This window comes from Manduca sexta, chromosome 26 (assembly GCF_014839805.1).
Source record: "Manduca sexta isolate Smith_Timp_Sample1 chromosome 26, JHU_Msex_v1.0, whole genome shotgun sequence".
In the NCBI taxonomy this organism is placed as follows: domain Eukaryota; kingdom Metazoa; phylum Arthropoda; class Insecta; order Lepidoptera; family Sphingidae; genus Manduca; species Manduca sexta.
Window position 1 is genome coordinate 4,173,449 of NC_051140.1, and position 19,363 is coordinate 4,192,811.

Consider the following 19,363-nt stretch of genomic DNA (forward strand, 5'->3'; position numbering starts at 1 on the left):
CGGAAAATCGCCTGCGGATAGCATGGCTCTATTTTCACATAATATAGATCTTAATTGCGTTCTGTTTAATTTTTAGATCTTTCGCCGGCTGGGTACCAGTCTGGCAAACCACAGAGCCTCGCTCTCGTCAGAGTTGGGTTCTCTGTGGGATTTCATTAGGATAGACCGCGACCGAAGACGCTCAGCCCCGGCAGGCACAACATATGAACCGATTCAGTCAGACTCCAAGTCTCCAGTCAGATTGGCCCGGGACCTTTTGCAGGTTATACAAGAAACAGTCTTCTCCAAAAAATTTGACGAGCCAAAACCATGTCCCCTTGTTAAAGAAGAATCAGACTTGAGTGAGGAAGAAGGAAACGAAAAGAGAATTGCAAATCTAATAGATTTCTTCTTTACAATTGTTAAGAGTCAGAAAGAAGAAAGAAAAGGAAGTGGTGGCAGTTGCTTCAAAAGTGAGCCAAGTCCTGATGAAGAAAAAAAAGATACATCTCATAACGTAAATAAAGAATTGGAAGAAAAAATGGAAACATTGATGGAATTCTTAGCTACGACTGGCTGTATGGGAAAAGAAGAAGACACAGAAAACAAAGAAGGAAGAAAAATAACTCTTATGGAATTTTTATTCGGACCTGAAGAAAGAAAAACCGTCGAGATAAGGGAACCAGAGAAATGTATGACGTTATCAGAGTCAAATATAAATGTTAAGCTATCCTATATTGACGAGACGCCTGAAGAGGAAACATCAGAGACTTTAGTAGAAATGTTATTAAAATATATGGAAAATTATAACGGTAAAGATAAATACAATCCTATGAAATCAATATCCATAACTCCTTCTTTATCAGAAAAGAGTAAATCGGATATAACTATTAGTAAACTGGAAACCTTTAGTGATATTAGTAAAACAAAATCAGATTCAACTTTAACCCACACTCAAGATACTGTTATTGATAAATATGAAGATGGAAAATCGGACAAAACACAAACCAGCCGAAGAATATCAGAGACAACCGTAGATTTAAGTTTTGTAAAGCAAGATTTAGAAGAAATATTTGAAGAGGCTGCTCGAAAAGTGGAAGAAATGCAGAAAATATTCGACGATACAATGTCAGAGCAAGAGGATATGGAAAATTTCAATGCATATACAAATCCGCCTATAATAAACTGCGTCCAATATTTACCTTACAGTGTTGAACTGTCCGATATAATTGAGGAAGATGAACCATCGTCTCGTGAAAGAAAATCATCTGAAGATCATATGTCAGCGGTGAGACAATGCGCTGAAGAATTAATAGAGTACATTGAAGAAAAGGTAGATCGACACTTTGACGACTCCGAATTTGATATCAGTCCTTGTTTAAAACGGTCTTCTATTAGTCTTATAGATTTACGTTGTATCCCAGATTTGCCTCCTAGCATGATAATCAAACCAAAAGTGAAAAAAGTTGATAAGTCGACATCGACAGCCGACATAAGTGACTCGTTTTCAGATTTATCCCGACGCATAGACTCTGCATGCATGACTGAAGAAACAACACTTACATCCACTTCTGACCGTAATGAACGAGCGCTGGATAAGCTTGAATCTCTGCACAAATTCTTCTCTAAATCGCGATTAGAAATAATTGATGAAAGTATTGAAGAAATTGAAAAAATTAAAAGTCCTAATAAAATTGAACGTGATACGAGAGGTGGAAGTTCAGAATATAAGGTTGGGCAGGCAAGTCTAGATGATGTTGAAGAATTGCAAGACGATAACGAAGGAGGTAAAGATTTCTGCGATGCTGGTAATTTAACAGAACCGATTCTATGGAAAAATCAAATGGATGAATTCCATGAAAATAAAGTTCCAAGTAAGAGTAATAAATATGAAAATGACGTCAGGGAATCCGAAGAAATTGTTATTGATACCAATGAAAACCTAGACATAGATGAATCGCACGTAACTGAAAATGAATACAAGGATCATAATATAAAACCTATTAATATTGAAACTGCAGAAACAGAATCAAACGTACATGTAACGGAGGGAAGTGGAGTTACGGACGGATAATGTTCAAGTAAAATATTATTCACGATAACAGGCATGCTGTTTGCGATAAAGAAAACATGAACCTTCAGATTTCAAAGACTTTAAAATTAAAAGAATAGCGTAAATGACTTCGGTAATTACATAGGTGAAGACAATATTAATAAAGATGAAGAATTTTTCACTGCAATACATAAAGATATGGTTAAAATTAGAAAACTGAAGGTTTCTTTACCAAATAATATTGGAAAAAATCGCTTTAAATATATCGAGAAAGTTATTCAAATGTTCTTTGCCATAGCAATAAGTTATACTTATATACTTTGTTAAGATCTACATTTTTACCAATTTTCCACATTGTGCAGAGATGATGATCTGCAAATCAAATATATTCATCGAAGTCTATCGATGCTGACATATTTTTTTTTTTGTAAATATGATATCAATATAAGGTCATGGGTCCCTATTCTGTCAAGTGGGACAAATCCTTTTTTTTGCAATTACGGGCTTTCTATTCGAAGGATAGCTTCCATGGCCGTATACGTTAGAGTCAAAAAATCCTCTGCTTACCTATATCGCCGTGCTAAGCGCAAAAGCGGTATGACAGGGAACCTTATTTCGAAATAATCAAAGTTTTGTAAATATAGTTTTATAGTTTTGTATGTAAAACTGAGATTGAGATTTTTTTTAAGGTTTTTTTAACAAGTTATAAACAAGGTACCGTTATTTAGGTAAGTTCATTGGATGGGTATTTCTTTAAGCTATTTGACGACATGAAAATCAAAATTTTGATTATTTTTGAGATACCGCTTTTGAGCTTTGCACGGCAGTATACGACTATCAAAGCCGTCCTTCGATGGGAACGCCGGTAAATGCAAAAGGCAGATATGCCCCTATAGCCTTTATAGGGCCGCCTGATCTTACTATCATTATCAAGCCTGCGTTGAGGTCAGTACTTATATCAAATCATATCGAAACTTTTAACATTCTCTTAAACCAAACTTACCTATAGTCCCAAATGTTCATATCCTGCATCCATATCAAGACATTTTAAAATGCTACAAATAAGATCTTATATTTCAAAATTTATACGCGTTTTTATCACGTCAAAGTATTGGAAAATTCAAATTAAAGACATTAGCAGGATAATCTTCAATGGTGCAATAAAAATAAATACATCTGATGAGGAACCTAAAAGTGAACTCCCGTGGTTACTTATATTACAAACTACTAACGTAGTTTTTGAAGAATTAATATAATAAAGCAATGAGCAAATTCTAAGGGAATGCTCAATGACTTTAACGGGACATTTCTAAAGAGCGTATCATATAATATATTGTTCACCAATTCAATATTTTTATGGATCTAAACGTACACAATTTAGTGATACGAAAAATAGTGAGATTTTATTAATAATGATAAGATTTAATATAATAATTTTAATGGGTCGGGATAAGAGATTAGAAATCGCTGCCTAGATAATTTTATGGGCAATGTTGTCATTTTTGCAGTATGAAATCCCAGCTAAGAGTATGTTTATCTATGTATGTATTACGGCCTGCCCTTTAGAAGTAACCTAAGAAACCTTGATATAAATTATTGTGGTGTAACCTAGTCGCGATCATATCCAACCCTCTCCGTTGCCAAGATTTTGGAAATTTTGGGCAATAGCTCGTAGCTTAAATAAGTTTTTGTGCCTGTTTCATTCCACTGATATTATGACATTACGTAGGTAATAACAATACTCTAACGTAGGTTTGTTATATTTGTAGATTTTATCTTCAGCTCCTGCCTTTATAAAAACAATATAAAGTCTTCGATAACAGAAGCGAATATAATAGGTATGTCATAAGATTCGTGTTGCGTTTTATACATAAATGTAATTCGCTTCTCTCATCTCGATCCTTAACTTGTGTTAAGATGTCTAAGAAACATTTACCAAAAGTTGAATTTGTATAATATAATTATTGTAATAATAGATAAATTTTATACGATCCTGCTATTGAAAGTAGTATCAATAGGTTTGAAAGCACTTTCGCCCTAACTGAATCTTAGCGAAAAAAAATTATTATCGGTTGGTTGAATTAATAGTTACAATAAATAGACCACAGTTATTAATATTCATAAAACTTGAATTATAAAGTAAGTACTGCGACATCTTGTAATTCTGTTTTTAGACGGGCCGGCATATTTATGTATATATATAAATATCTCGTCAGTAGACATTATATTAGATCCCACTCCAGTTACTATTATGTGCAGTAGGGAAACTTTGCCCGTATAAAAAAAGGACTACTTAAGATGCTGAACTTAAGAACGTATCCGCGCCATTTTTTACTAATACAGCACAGCGAGCGATCAAAACAATTTGTAATGCTTGGCTCGCACTTCATTTAATTTTGGCGCCTATATATAGAATAAAAAGCGTTAAATAACTATTTATTGTCAAATGCCTAATGCTGTAGTCAAATTATTACAATGAGTACTGACTACACGGTTAAACTAATCGGCAATTAATACGATAAATTATTGACATTAGATATTAATGTGACGTCATAACATAATACCTTGGATTTGATCGCCTTACCGAAGCAAAATATGTTACCCGTATGATTTGTTTCAGTTTTAGTGTTATGGAACCACAATACATTTCAGCCTAGTTCATTTTAATAAAATTCACAAACAAAACATTAGACACGACATCAACCATATAAAAGCAAATTGCTTTCATCCCTATTGAATTTGTACCTAGTGTATAAAAACAAAACACTACTACGTTTACTTATTAGGGAGACGAAATTAACAATGATGAACACATCCTAAATACTTGGACAGTAATGTTTAATATTTAAATGAAATGCTAAACTTTAAAAAGCAAATTATTTACTGTTTTTCCAGTTATGGTTTTTAAATGTTGTGCAACAAATAATTTAAGTTAATATTATATTTTATGGAACATGTTAATATCTATCTTTTGTTGAAAAAAACAATATATTATGTAGGTATTTTATACATTGACCATGCAATATATTTTCTATTATAATTTTCTTTGAACTTTCAAAAGATTTGCTTTGATATTTTTTTTTTACTACAGAAATATTTAAAATGGTCTACATTTTATTATTTTGTTTACCTTTCAAGAAGATTAATTTGTGTATTTTTCACTAATTCATAAGAACTTTGGAAAATATTTTTCGTGATTTATGTTATTTATAAAATATTGCGTATACAGACTAGTTTTGGCATACCTTATTGCAAAAAATTGTAAATTTTGTGGATAACCCCTTGTTAGAATTTTCAAAGTAGAATGTAAAATCAAAATAATTTTCCAATTCAACATGAAATGAAAAAAAATATTTACACATTTTTGTATTTTTATTTCATACAAATGCTTTGTCCTTGTTTAGCCATTATTTATCCCAATATAAAGTCAATGTGCGAAGTATGAGTATTTTTCATGTTTTATTTGAGTTTAGCTAATAAAGTACATTTGGGTAACCGTTAATATATTTTGTGCATTCTAGTTGTATTTAAGTTTCAATTCACGTTAATAATGAGATTCTTTATAATGTAGATATATCAATTCATTAGAGTATTTTATAATATTACTCTGTACAACTGTCATCAGAGTAGCGTGGCTAATTGCTTTACGTTATAATTTTCCCAACCAACATGTCGCAGTTTTTCTGGGAAGGATTTAAAAATATATGCAAAAGTGTGTCAGTTTTTCTCAAATATTTACGAGACTTTATTTATGGCGGATTAAAAAAGACATATAGTTAATTTTAAAACTAGGTGGCAATACTTGAGAATAAAAGCATAATATTAATTTTTATAGAGTTGTATTAGCTACGAAGATAACTACATTAGGTAGCGGTATATTCGGCGACCGTTGCGTACTAATACAATCCCTATTCGTTAACCGACATCGTAAATGATCATGTTTCCACACAAACTGGTATAATAAAATGAACTTATGAAAATTTCTACGTATTTTTAAAGTTATAAATAATTTATTATGGTGAAACGAAGGCAATGTACTTAGACATTATTAATGTATTGATTTACAGAACTTTCATCCTAGATCAATATTGCATTCATAGAAAATTCAAATTCCTTGCTTTAAAATTCAAGTGGAGTTCGGAGATCAAAATTATATAGTGAATTCAAATTCCTTTCCCTTAACTTCAAGTGGACTTCGGGAGCTAGTTGTTTTATTTCCCTTTTTGTCTTGCATTAATGGTGATATAAAATGACATAAGCATTGAGCACGTTGTGTTCTATCTTTAGGAACTTGGCCGCGCCAAATTCCCTGCGTTCCATCTAGGGTTCAAGGTGAATAAAACATTAGCCTACTTAATATCACGAGCAGTCGTTTCACTATAATAGAATTATAAATTCTGTTCATATTGCTGTAATGGTTTACTTTATTGTATATAAAATATAATACATGTTTCGTTAAAACATTTATGTGATTAAAATTAAATTTGAAAAAGGAAATAGTCACATGAGAATCATTGTCTGATTACTGACTTGACACATCGAATAGATGTTCAGTTCTTGAAGCCTAATACTTACTTTCTTGAATAGGTACATTCATTATTTTGTCATTTAATTATGTCACCTACGATCATAATTTAGTTGCACTACTAAACTTTACTATATGAAGAGAAATAATTAACTTTTGTATTATCATAAGCCGTTGGCCATCGGCGTGTCGATTCAAATAGCCTGACAGTAATTAATATTAACATTCTCACAAATGAAATTAATCAATATTTCAAACTTATACCACATAAACAATTTTAACGAAGCATGTACATATTTAGTAATAGATGTATTTAGTAAAAATAAAGATGTTTCTTACAATATTTATATTTTATTAAAATACAGAATATATACAGTTATTTTATTGTGCATGTCTGTTTCATTTTTACCTTATCTTACTAATATATTTATTAAAGCAAATTTTTTTAAAGATGGATCTGTGATTGTAATAAGGGCACGTAGAGATCGCGGCACGGATTTGGATAATTTGTTATTTGGTAGACACATTAAAAAAAAAAGAATAATGTAACTAAATCAGATTATTACTACAATAATACCTGACTGTTACTAACATAATATGATTCATGCTTAGGATATTTAAATTTATAATGTTTTTGACAAGTATGCTCATAAGATATTGTTAACTGATTTAAAATTATGCGAAGATGGTTATTAATAATTTTATTACATATAAAATCTTCGTTGCAATCTCAGTTAACGTTTCTATAGCAAATCTTAGATTATATGAGTGCTGAACAAGGAAAGAGATTTCCCTAGTGTGAAACAAAGCTTTAAAGTAGGAATCAAAAACATAGAGAAAGGATAATAGTAACTCCTAATATAATAAGAGAATTTAAACACCCCCTATTTTCAATTCAATAATGTTGTCTTAGCTTTTAACCATACATTTCTTTTTACAATTAATTAAAACGTTGATGGTGAACATCTATATATATAAAAATCAATTGCTGTTCGTTAGTCTCGCTAAAACTCGAGAACGGCTGAACTGATTTGGCTAATTTTGGTTTTGAATCATTTGTGGAAGTCCAGGGATGGATTAAACGGTGACGAACATAAATAATAAATAACGGAAAATACTAAAAACGACAATATAAGTTTTCAATACAAAATGTTTCTAGCCATGAAACATTTGATGTCTTTTTAGAAATAAAGAATTAGCCTGGCTGTCACATATATAGGTGCGTTCAGAAATTTGTCTGTTTCATAGTTGTAATATGAGGTCCGATTTCTTTGGTTTATTTTTTTCAAATACAAAACATTTTAGAAATAAATAAAGTGTAAAAGTGTCAGTTGGTTCTCAAAAATAGAAAATAAATAAATAAATTTCAAGACTATAATTAAAATCTATCATCAATTTGCCATTTATTTAATGTTATTGTCGCAAAATGCCACGGAGAGGATGATTTAGATCGTCGAAGTTAATCAAATGTGCGACGAGCTACTTCACGTGCAAACCGTACTCTCGACTAGCGAGAGACAGATAATGATAACGTACGTATTGTTATGGCAAAATTGCGTTCCACGATGAATAATAATAATAAATGTATGTAGGTGATACGAAGTTCACCGGGTCATCTAGTTTTTAAATAGTTTTGCGAGAAATTATAAAGCATTGTATTCTGATTACTTTTTAAATATTTTTTGTTATCATTCGTACTTAAAAAAAAATATTCTCACGTTTCCTTTAACCGTTAAAAATGTAATATTTCATTTATCCAGCTTCATATAAATCATACGTGTATAAAATTCTATCGACGAATATTGCAAGGGCAGTCAGTCTTCTAAGGCCACACAATACTTTCAATCCAGGGGACATAATGTGACACTTTAGTGTATATTCCAGGCTCGCCGATAGACCCGCATTTTTTACCGAACGATGTCACACCCAGGACCAACCACATGCAGTTGATCTTCTTGTGTTTGATCTGCAAGGGACCGCCGCTGTCTCCCTGCAATTAGCAACGGTTTAATTTTGTTTTATTCTATCACTGCACGAGCTATAGCCAAGATGCCTTATACAATCGTTAATGCTAACGTTAGGTATGAGAATGACACATCCTAGCGACAGACTTATCGATATGTTATGTATTTTCATATTTATATTTTTTCCTTTACCGTTAACCATTGTAGAGAGGCATTTTGGCTGCGGTTTTGGAGCACTGTACCTAACAGTAATTTCTTGCACTACTATATCAACATTTAACAGCAAGTCCAACAATTTAATTTTTTATACAAAATTTAAAATTTTCCATAAATAATTTGTTCCCATGTTTACCATGCAATTTACCATTCGTTTCTTAATCAGCTGTCGGATAACAAATATCGGGTAACTTAAATTTTCTGAGTTATTGAAACGACTCTGCAGTACTTATAAACCTTGCGAATGGAACCTTATTACCCTGCAAGTGTCTTTCGCCTGACTTTTGTGGCCATAGCATATCTGCGTATCCTTGTCAAATCCTCGCGTACCCTCTCTAAACGGAGCATAATGTATCAAGCAGTCAAATGTTGAAAACTTGTTCAATTGTACCTGAAAATTATAGATTTACTACAGTAAGAAAATAACGAAATTAGTAGAGTCATGCTGCAAGCACCTTACGGCACGAATGAGCCGGTTCGATCTGTCTCACAGATAATATCTTGAAAAATGCTGTGTGGTGCGTACTTTTCGTATATTTCATTGCCGAGACCTAAACGCCCATAATTTCCCTGGCCTATAATTCTTCTAGTTGTGTAGGTATTCATGGGCATTGGAGTTCCCTAACCATCAGATGACCTAATTGCTCTGTTACCAGCTTATGCCCTACAAAAATTACCTATAGACCTCATACCTAATGTTCTAGATAGACTCACTTTCTGCAATGTCTCGGCACTCCAGCCACCGTCCTGGGTAAATCCCCAGCCCGTCGCCCACACTTGCTCATCTCCGATTGGATCTCCGGTATGCAGGCACGCTGGCTTTGTCAGCGCATCTAACAGCACTCTGAAATTAACTCATACTGAAATAGTGTTTAAAAAATAAAATATAAAATGGACATTGTCGGCATTGTAATTGTTTAAACGGAAAGATTTCTGTATAATACATTATTGAGTGGTTCTATTTTGATTACATACTAGAGTAAGTGCACTGATCTATCAGCAGTGCTTGGCAACAGCTTGGGGCCTTGCGGTTTAGGACGGGTCACGCGCAGTGTCACTTAGGTAAGGAGCTTTTTTCACCAACAAATTTGCGAAATAACAGAAATCGAAGATTTTTTTCTCTTTCCCGGAATCTCGCATCGCCATTTCTGACCAGTAATATGCCACATCACTTAGTTGAAAAGTTTAAATCTTGTAACTGGAGCTCACAGGCTGACAAGAATAATTGTCATACCTGAATAATAATCCTTACCTTCTGTCTAATTCCAAAAGCGCGATGTCGTGGTACGTACTTGGTGATTTATACTCTGGATGCTTGTGGATCGTTTTAATCTCGTACCGATTTGAAGAATCTGTGACTTCGTTCCTCGCTAAAGCTCCTAAATACGCATACGTAACTCTACCCCTGCGAAAATATAATATAAATTTGTGTAGCTCATTATATGCGCTCAATACCTAATAAATATTTTTACATTTCTCAGCAAACTTAAATCTGAAACTAGAGATATATGACATCGAATGTTCATCGAAGTGAATGAATTCCTTCTTCGACTTGTAGGGATTCTTTCAGGCCACGGCGGCCAATGTCATGGGGATCAGCCAGATGCACAGGAAATATTATAGTGCACATGTATGTGCGTAATATACAGGTACAATCTCTATTCCTTTACTCTCATAATTCGGTGACACGACAATCCGAATATGACCGGAGAGAGAGAGCACGACCAACGGCTTTGCGAGCTTTCCGCGTCACGAAGGTATCACATCACCAAGTCCCTGACTCCGAACTGCGATTAAGCATTTTTTAAGCTGGAAAAACCCAGTCGCAATGTTTTTGGCCCGACCCGAGGTTCGAACCCAAGGCCTCAGCGTGACTGATGTATTCGTAGCGCGTACGCATAACGACTACACCACCGGGGCAGTCCAGTTATTAGGAGTATACAAACGCGTCTCTGTGTCCTATGCAATGCCCAGCTGTGAGAATGAAGTTTTCACTGATGAGAGTTCCACCACAACTCCATATCACAAACGCTTCATTACCGAAACCGAGCAGCGCCTGGAAAATACGTGTATAGTATAAAATTTCGGTATGTTACGGCATCTTGCGGGAACCAAATTTTAACTGATTATCAAATTAAAGCTGAAAAAAAACTTTATCCTAATTATAATTTTAGGGAATTGGCGCAAAGTCTGATAGTTAATATTTATACCCAACTACATAGCCAACATACTGGACTGAAGGGGCACCATGGAAGACTTTCCGTGGAAGGCCGTTTCCAATAGCCACGCGGCGGAGTCAGCTGGTGGAGGCGCTTCCAGTTAAAATATGTAGTTTGACATAATTTCATCAACAGTCGAAAAATGCAGTTTCTCGTGGTGTCTCGGTCAAAAAGCTTGTTCTTAGGAATATCGTGTATTCATTATAGTATAAGAAATTATCTGTAAATGAAGCAATAATGTTGTCCACTTTACGCTTTCTACTTACCATATGAGGAAATTCGTTCTTTGAAGCATTCTGTCCTCCTACAATAAGTTCGTCTGCATTCATATTACATTTGGTTTTTCTTTCCATTACCTCATTCATCAGTGCATTGGTTCTTTCGCAAGGATACACTAGTTGCTCCTGGTACTCCAAACACTCTAGAAAAATAAACATAAAATCTGCAAACAAATCATAAAATGGAGGAGTCTAATTCATTACCAAGTATGCATGAACAGTTTGCATTATGCATTCGTTCGTTTATTATTTATATATATATGACTAACCTATATATATATATGTATATATATATATATATATATATATATATATATATAAATATAGGTTATATATATTAGGTTATATATATATATAAATATATATATATATAGGTTAGTGTGGCTGAACAGCCCGGTTTTAAATGCTACTAATACTGAAAAGTTACTGTTACTACTTTACTGTAGGTGCCACCGCAATGCCTATTTCTGCCGTCAAGCAGCAGTGTGTAATCATTATGGTGTTTCAGTTAAAAGAATATTGTGGCCAGTGTAACTAAGTACTGGACATTATAAAACTTAACATCTCATGTCTTACAATGGGACGCGCTGTGGAATACCAAACAATACTTTGTAATTCAAGGTGTTGGATGGTGTTTCTACTGTTTATGGGCGGTTGTATAGCTTACCACTAGGCGAACGGTAAACTCGTCTCGTCATCCAAATCAATAAAAAAAGGTAACCTGGATTTTTTTTATACAATATTTGTTATTCATGGATGATTTATGAAACAATATTACCAGAGGTGTAGACGAATATTTGGTTTCATTTATTAACCCATTGTAAATAGAACGCTATATACTCTATGAAAAACCGTTGGAATGAATTGGTAGTACGTACTGTCCCATGCCTTTTGGCCTGTTTTTGGCGAAGTCAAGTTTGCATCGATAGGTGGACAGTCACTCTCTAGTGAATCTTCGGTCGAGTTGTCGGAGTCTAGTATTTCTGGCGATTTCTCTGTAGTTACAACCTGCATAGGGCTGGGAATAAAGAAGCCGCGTTAATATCATTAGATAAGCTTTTCAAATAATCCTGTAATCGATCTATCGAAAATACTCCCACCGTCGGCACTTTCAGGGCTCAAGTTACGCAAAAATCAATTTTATGCTTACTTCCATTGTCAAGAATAAAATAACTTACGCATTCTTCGTAAATATTTTGCAGGAAATAAGTAGTGTGCCCCATGGTGTGGTGACGTCATTTTTTTATTAAACACGGTACCGTGTATAATATCAGCCAAAAACCCTTCAAGTATTTTACATAGTAAACATTTCGACCTCTGTGTTATTTATTTGTTTACATGTTACAATGATTGTATGTATATATATAATGTTTAGCTATTGACGGACCGGTCTATACAAAATGAGCTCAATATTTTGAAGTCTGGTTGACGGTGTTTTGGGTTCCTATTTAAATGTTGAACGGGAAATAATTAAAAGTGGCCGACATTCAATTCCGCTACAGAAACACAAAACAACGTCCAATTTTTTTAAATGTGACATTTAATTAAATCTGCCTTTTGTGACAAAAATTACGCTCAGATATCAATTTATAAGGCATTTAATTGGCTGTAAAATAAGCAAATTCCAAATGGCATCTTTTTCCATATACAACAATACATAATCAATAAATGACTTAAATGTTATTTTAAAAAAATTATTAAGCAATGTTTTAAGTTACTGTTTAGTATTGAAAGTGCACGTTTCCTGTACAGTCCAGATTATTCCTCGCTAGTCGACATAATTATGCCAGTCTCTAAGACCTAACACCTAATTAATCATTTGTCTAAATTCAATGAACTGGGCATTTTGTTTCTTCAGGAAATATTACACGTTTCTTTTTTTGAGTTGAAGATACAATATATTATGTAAAAGTATAAAACGTTATTGATCAAAATCATAATTCCTAATCGACAACCTTTGATAAACCGGCTAAACATTTTAATTTTTAATGTTTCTGAGAGCTTAAGTGTAATTAAGATAAATAAAAACATCATTTACCGTATCGTAGTAGTGGTTATAGGGGTCAGCGGCTGAGTCGATGTGCTCACATTGTCGATGCAACAGACAATGGAATCAAACTTGTCAAATCCACATATCTACAAACAATAAACCTCAAAATAATATTACAATAAAGCCTTGCAACTGTTCATAGCTGCTTGAAAACCTTTACTCGCTCTAGTAAAAATATTTAATATTCTTAATTTAGCCAAAATATAAATACTAGAAAGCTTACCTTATTTTCAGATTTATAATTAATCTTAGGCATCATCCATTAATCACGTGAATATCGAAAGAGGGGAAGGAGTTCGGAAATAAAATTACTAAATATTACTAGGGGGGAGGAAATGAGATAAAATGTGTATTTATTTTTCGTTGATTGCGCGAATTAATTTAAAAATTGCAATATAATAATAATTATATACTTTGTACCAAAAAAATACACGCGATTTTGGGTAGGGGAGATGGGTAGTCAAAACCTCACCACATATCACCAGGGGGCGGGAGGGGGTTAAAAAGTCACTAAAAACATCGCGTGATTAATGGACCACCCCTTACCATGTAGCATTTTACCTGCGGGTGTTTCCTACGAAGTACGAAATCTTCCGTGGCTTTGACACACTTTCGAATATTTATACAAATTCCAGATACTCCATTTTCTACACATGGGTCACCTAGAATGAGATTACGATTTACATTGAACATATTGGTGAATCAATTAAAAATATTTTACAACTACAAAACATTTTTAATTTTGATCAAAACATTAAACAATATTGCCATTTCCCTGACGCTATCCATCATAGTGTGCTGGGGCGCATGTTCGTGAATGAAATTATCTTGTATAGAGGTTAATAAGTAGGTAAATATCTATATGATGTCTGTCTTTTCCCATGATGTGATAGGGGTGAGCCTATCGCCATATCGAAAATTATATAAATGACATAAAAATATAGTAAAAGTCTATATTTAAATATAAGAAATATATAACTACTTATATTTAAATATTGAAACAAGTTTAGCGCGTTGAAATAACAAAGATATAATGGGGTCGAGCCCATTGCCGTTTGGCGGAATCCGAACTGATACTGAGCAAAAAAACCCGATATCAATATGACGCATTTCATTATATTTATTGAGGAATAGGTAATCTGCAATAGGTGAATAGGTAAACAACTGGGAACTCCTTGTCAAAGTTTAGCAGAGAACTTTTAGAAACCGACGCAATAGATGTAGGAGCAAGCTATAATAAACTACAAAATGAAATTATATGCCAAAATAACCAAAAACTGCTACAATATAAGTATGACTTAAGTGATTCAACTCTACAACTGATAAATAAAAGAAAAAGTCTATTTAACTATAAAACAAGGAAACAGAACAACAAAATCATAAGTGATTTAAGTAAAAAAATCAGAGAAGGCATCAGGAAAGATAGGAAACTGAAGAGGCTGCAAACCCTAGAAAAACACATAACGAGAACAGGAGGAACTAGAAAAGCTCTAAAAGAACTAAGAGAATCAAATCCATGGATTCCAAAACTGAAGAACAACCAAAAAAATGTGACAGGCCGAAAGGATATAAACAAAATAGCTACAAAATTCTACTGTAATCTATATTCCAACCAAGATACCACCATAAATGTAAATGTAAGTCGAGCAAGCCTTAATGGGGATCCACCCTTATTGAACCCAGAACCCGAAATATTACACAGCGAAACTAGGAAAGCTATACTAAGTCAAAAATTAGACAAAGCACCAGGTCCTGACAAAATTACAAATGAGGTATTAAAAGGAACCTTAGATGAACTTGTTCCCATACTAACTAAAATCTTCAACGGCATCCTAAGATCGGGATATATTCCAGAACAATGGGAAATATCACATATCATTCTCATACATAAGAAAGGCCAAAAAGATGATATAGGAAATTATAGACCAATAAGCCTCACGTCTAATATTTATAAAATCTTTTCCAAAATTATTTTAGACCGAATAAGTAGCACACTAGACGAAAACCAACCAAAGGAACAAGCTGGATTCAGGAAAAACTTTTCTACCATAGATCACATTCACACAGTTAAACAAGTTATGGAAAAATACAACGAGTACAACAAACCGTTGTATATGGCTTTTATTGATTACTCTAAGGCATTTGACAGCATTAGCCATATAGCCATATGGGAGAGTTTACAAAACCAGGGAATCCCTGCAGTGTACATAAACATCATTAAAAAAATATATTCCAAAGCAAGAGTGCAGCTTGAAACCCTGGGTGAGATATTTCAAATAAAAAGAGGTGTTAGGCAAGGTGACCCGCTGTCCCCCAAACTGTTCTCTGCAGTGCTGGAGACTATATTTCGAAAACTAATCTGGGATCAGTATGGATTACGTATTGATGGACAAAAACTAAATCATCTTAGATTCGCTGACGATATTGTCTTGTTTGAAGAACACCCAGAGAACCTAGAAAAAATGTTAGAAGATCTAATAAACGAGAGTGAGAAAGTGGGATTATCCTTGAATATAAATAAAACAAAGTTGTTAACAAACTCAGTAAAATATGAAATAAAGAGTAACAACGTACCTGTCGAATATGTGGAAGAATATATCTATTTAGGACAGATCATTTCACATACAGACATAACTACTAAAGAAGTCAAAAGACGAATAGCCAATGGATGGAAAAGATATTGGTCACTAAAAGAGATTATGAAATCTACCGATCTTAATACCACCATCAAGAGGAAGGTCTTCAATACCTGCGTTCTTCCCTGTATCACATATGGGTGCGAAACCTGGTCTCTTACAAAACATCACAGAAACATGCTAGAACACTGCCAAAGATCCATGGAACGAAGCTTGATAGATATCAAGAAACAAGACAAAAGACGGAACACATTTATAAGAAGTAAGACAAAAGTCACAGACGTACTTATCAGAATTGACAATTTGAAGTGGAGATGGACGGGACACATGCTGCGTAGTACCCAGGAGAAATGGAGCAAGATCGTAACAGACTGGTATCCTAGGGATGGGAAAAGGAAAAGAGGAAGACAATGTAAGCGATGGGAGGATGAGCTAAAATTGACAGCGGGTCCGAATTGGAGAAGGGTTGCTAGAGACCGAGCACAATGGAAATCGTTAGAGGAGGCCTTTGCCAACAGGCACACTGAACTTAGAGATATATTGTAATTAGAAGTATTTCATATAGGGAAAAGTGAAAGCAGTTCAGGATACGAGGCTTATTATTAGGTAATCTGCCTCACCAGCAGAAGTCTAGACCGAGTGAGCTATCGTTGAAGTTATACTTCTTTTGGGGCGTTATGGAAAAATTATAAGGGTACATTTTTATGATGCGCGTGCACACCGTCACGAAATACCGACACCATGACATTAACTAGTCATTAGTTAAATTATTACACTATTATTTACTATACAAATAAATTAATCAATTAATAATAGATACAGACCATAATTATTGAAATGCAGAAAAATTCGCCAAAGAAGTATAACTTCTTACATGCGTACAATTAATACACACTTTTTTCTAAATTTCTTAGTAAAATTTCCTGAAAAATTATATCAGTATATTATGTTTATCCTCTTAACGTTTTATTTTGTAAGTGAAGAAAGATATTTTGTTTTATTTAACGAGATTTTGGAGATATTCGTATCTAAATCATATTTTAAATTATACATGTATATATATACCAAAATTTTCATTAAAGTTACGAAGCTGATTGTTTTAAGAAAAAAAATACAACTAATGAAAATTTAGTTGCAATAAAAATGTCGAATAAGTCTTCTTCTTTTTTAAAAAGAAAACATTTAATCGTTCAAATTGAAAATTCACAAAAATTCAGAAAAATATTCATAATTCGAAAAATCGCGGAAGATTCATGGGGGTGATTCGGATACCCCAAAGGTGCTCTATCTCTGGACCTCCGCTTGACACTAGTTTCTGGAACACTCTGTATAATATATATGTGTATAAATATATCGTTTATTTGTATACATGCTTTTGGCCGGGGCTTCGCCCACGTGAAGGCGAGATTTTCCGGGATAGAAAGTAGCCTATGTCTTTCCTGGGGTCTCAAACCATCTCCATACCATATTTCATCGAAATCTGTTGAGTAGTTATTGAGTTTATCGCATTCAGACAGGTAGACAGATGCGGCGGGGGACTTTGTTTTAATATATTTTTTTACAGATATTTTTAAGAGGAACAATTACATCATACATTTTTTTACGTAACTTTAACCGTTTACGCGCGCACGTAACGGAAGCCCTCAAAAAGAAGAAAAACCCTCGTCTTTGCAACATTTTCCATGAATGCCCCCATTCTATTGGCCATAGTGTGATGCTATACAGCCTATATCCTCCATAAGTAGGTTATTCAGCACCAAACGAATTTCTCAATTCGAACTAGTAGTTTCTGAGATTAGTTCGTTCAAGGTAACAAACAAACAAACTCTTCAGCTTCATATAATAGTATAGATTTGTATATCTCTGTAAAATTTATTAGAATTATGGCAGGAATATGGAATTTAAGCGCACTGAACTTACCTTCGTATTGAGCTCCTACGACGATGCACCACGTAATCAACAAAGTTATGCAAAACATAATTATGTTGGCTCACAGATGTGTTCTCTATTATAATAACTACACAATACTGACGTTTAAAATCACAATTGTATTTTATGTACGAGAAAATAATGCTATCTATCATACCGCTCAAATTTATCTTCCTCGTTACTTAATATAAGGTCGTGCGTAGGTTTTATAGGTACGCACCAAGCTGCCCATGTGTAAAGTATATAAGCTGGTGGTATCTATGATAAATAAATAAAATACTTTATTATTACTTTATTAAGTTCTGTATTTATTACGTAGGCGAAGAAAATTGCACTTATGATAGGTCAAATCAATTTATAAGAATAATAATAATTATTCCTAAATACATCCTGAAGGACGGTACGGTCGATATTTGTCGGGCATGCCATCGTCCTGGTGAATCAATCAGGCATGTAATTTCCGGTTGTTCGTATCTTACTAACGGCGAGTACTTGCATAGACACAACCTTGTAGCCAAGATCATACACCAGCAAATTGCTCTTCGATATGGTCTTGCGTCTTCTGAAGTACCATATTACCAGTATATACCACAACCAGTTCTCGAAAATGATCATGCAACGCTGTATTGGGATCGATCTATTATCATAGACAGGACAATTGTTGCCAATAAGCCTGATATTGTGCTAGTAGATCGATTGTCGCGCCGGGCAATACTTGTTGATGTCGCCGTTCCGCATGATGATAACCTTGTTAAGGCCGAAAAAGATAAAATGTCTAAATATTTAGACTTGGCACATGAGGTTACCGACATGTGGGATGTGGACTCTACAATTATTGTCCCGATTATCGTTTCTGCGCATGGGTTGATACCAAAGAGCCTCGACTAACATCTTCGGAAACTCTCAATTGGCCGTTGGGTCGGAAGCCAGATGCAGAAGGCAGTATTGCTTGACACGGCGCGCATTGTCAAGAGATTCCTCACTTTGAATCCCTAACCGCCGGTGGCCTGGGCTTTGAGCTTTGCCATCGGAGGATCATTATTTTTTTTATATTTTTATATGTACCCACTTTTAATTTAACCCCTGTTGCCTGTCTCTGACAGAAAGGATATCTAAAAATTTTAAATTTGGAGCCACTAAATGTACTATTTGCATTATACATACAAAAGTCGTTTCGGATATTTCAATATTAATTCTACTGATGAATGGCGTGCGACTTGACACCGGAACAGAGGCGTAGCGAATACGCCACGGGTGCACATCGTTTTCACTTTATCGACGTCATATGTACGAGAGTGTACAAAATGATGTCACAATACAGGCCTGATACATTTATTTTAATAAACTCCTCTTCATGCACATGTACCTACCTGATAAATGACCTTAGCAAGGAGACTCTCACAATAATTGAGATATTTAATTTTGAACATAAAAAAATCAAATACACATCACGCATTTATCCCCGAATGGATATACAGAGGCGCAAGCAGAGCATCCACTTTTCGCCAAGTGTG

General features: G+C 34.1%; 2 protein-coding genes across 2 annotated transcripts in view; one reads left to right on the forward strand and one right to left on the reverse strand.

Moving 5' to 3' along the window:
- The window catches only part of LOC115449840 (1-phosphatidylinositol 4,5-bisphosphate phosphodiesterase epsilon-1), a gene marked incomplete in the record, with an annotated part of 44,250 nt that extends 43,682 nt beyond the window's left edge, over positions 1 to 568 (forward strand). The window contains 1 exon segment of the mRNA XM_037443083.1: positions 77 to 568.
- A 6,320-nt stretch (positions 569 to 6,888) lies between these two features.
- Positions 6,889 to 17,958, reverse strand: LOC115454140 (serine protease snake-like). The gene is made up of 10 exons (XM_037443229.1): positions 17,841 to 17,958; positions 13,846 to 13,946; positions 13,273 to 13,370; positions 12,113 to 12,252; positions 11,223 to 11,377; positions 10,684 to 10,793; positions 9,990 to 10,142; positions 9,452 to 9,581; positions 8,997 to 9,128; positions 6,889 to 8,547 (listed from the first exon to the last, which is right to left on the reverse strand). The coding sequence occupies exons 1-10, from the start codon at positions 17,896 to 17,898 to the stop codon at positions 8,380 to 8,382; spliced, it is 1,245 nt and encodes a 414-aa protein (XP_037299126.1). The 5' UTR covers positions 17,899 to 17,958; the 3' UTR covers positions 6,889 to 8,379.
- Between the last annotated feature and the right edge of the window lie 1,405 nt (positions 17,959 to 19,363).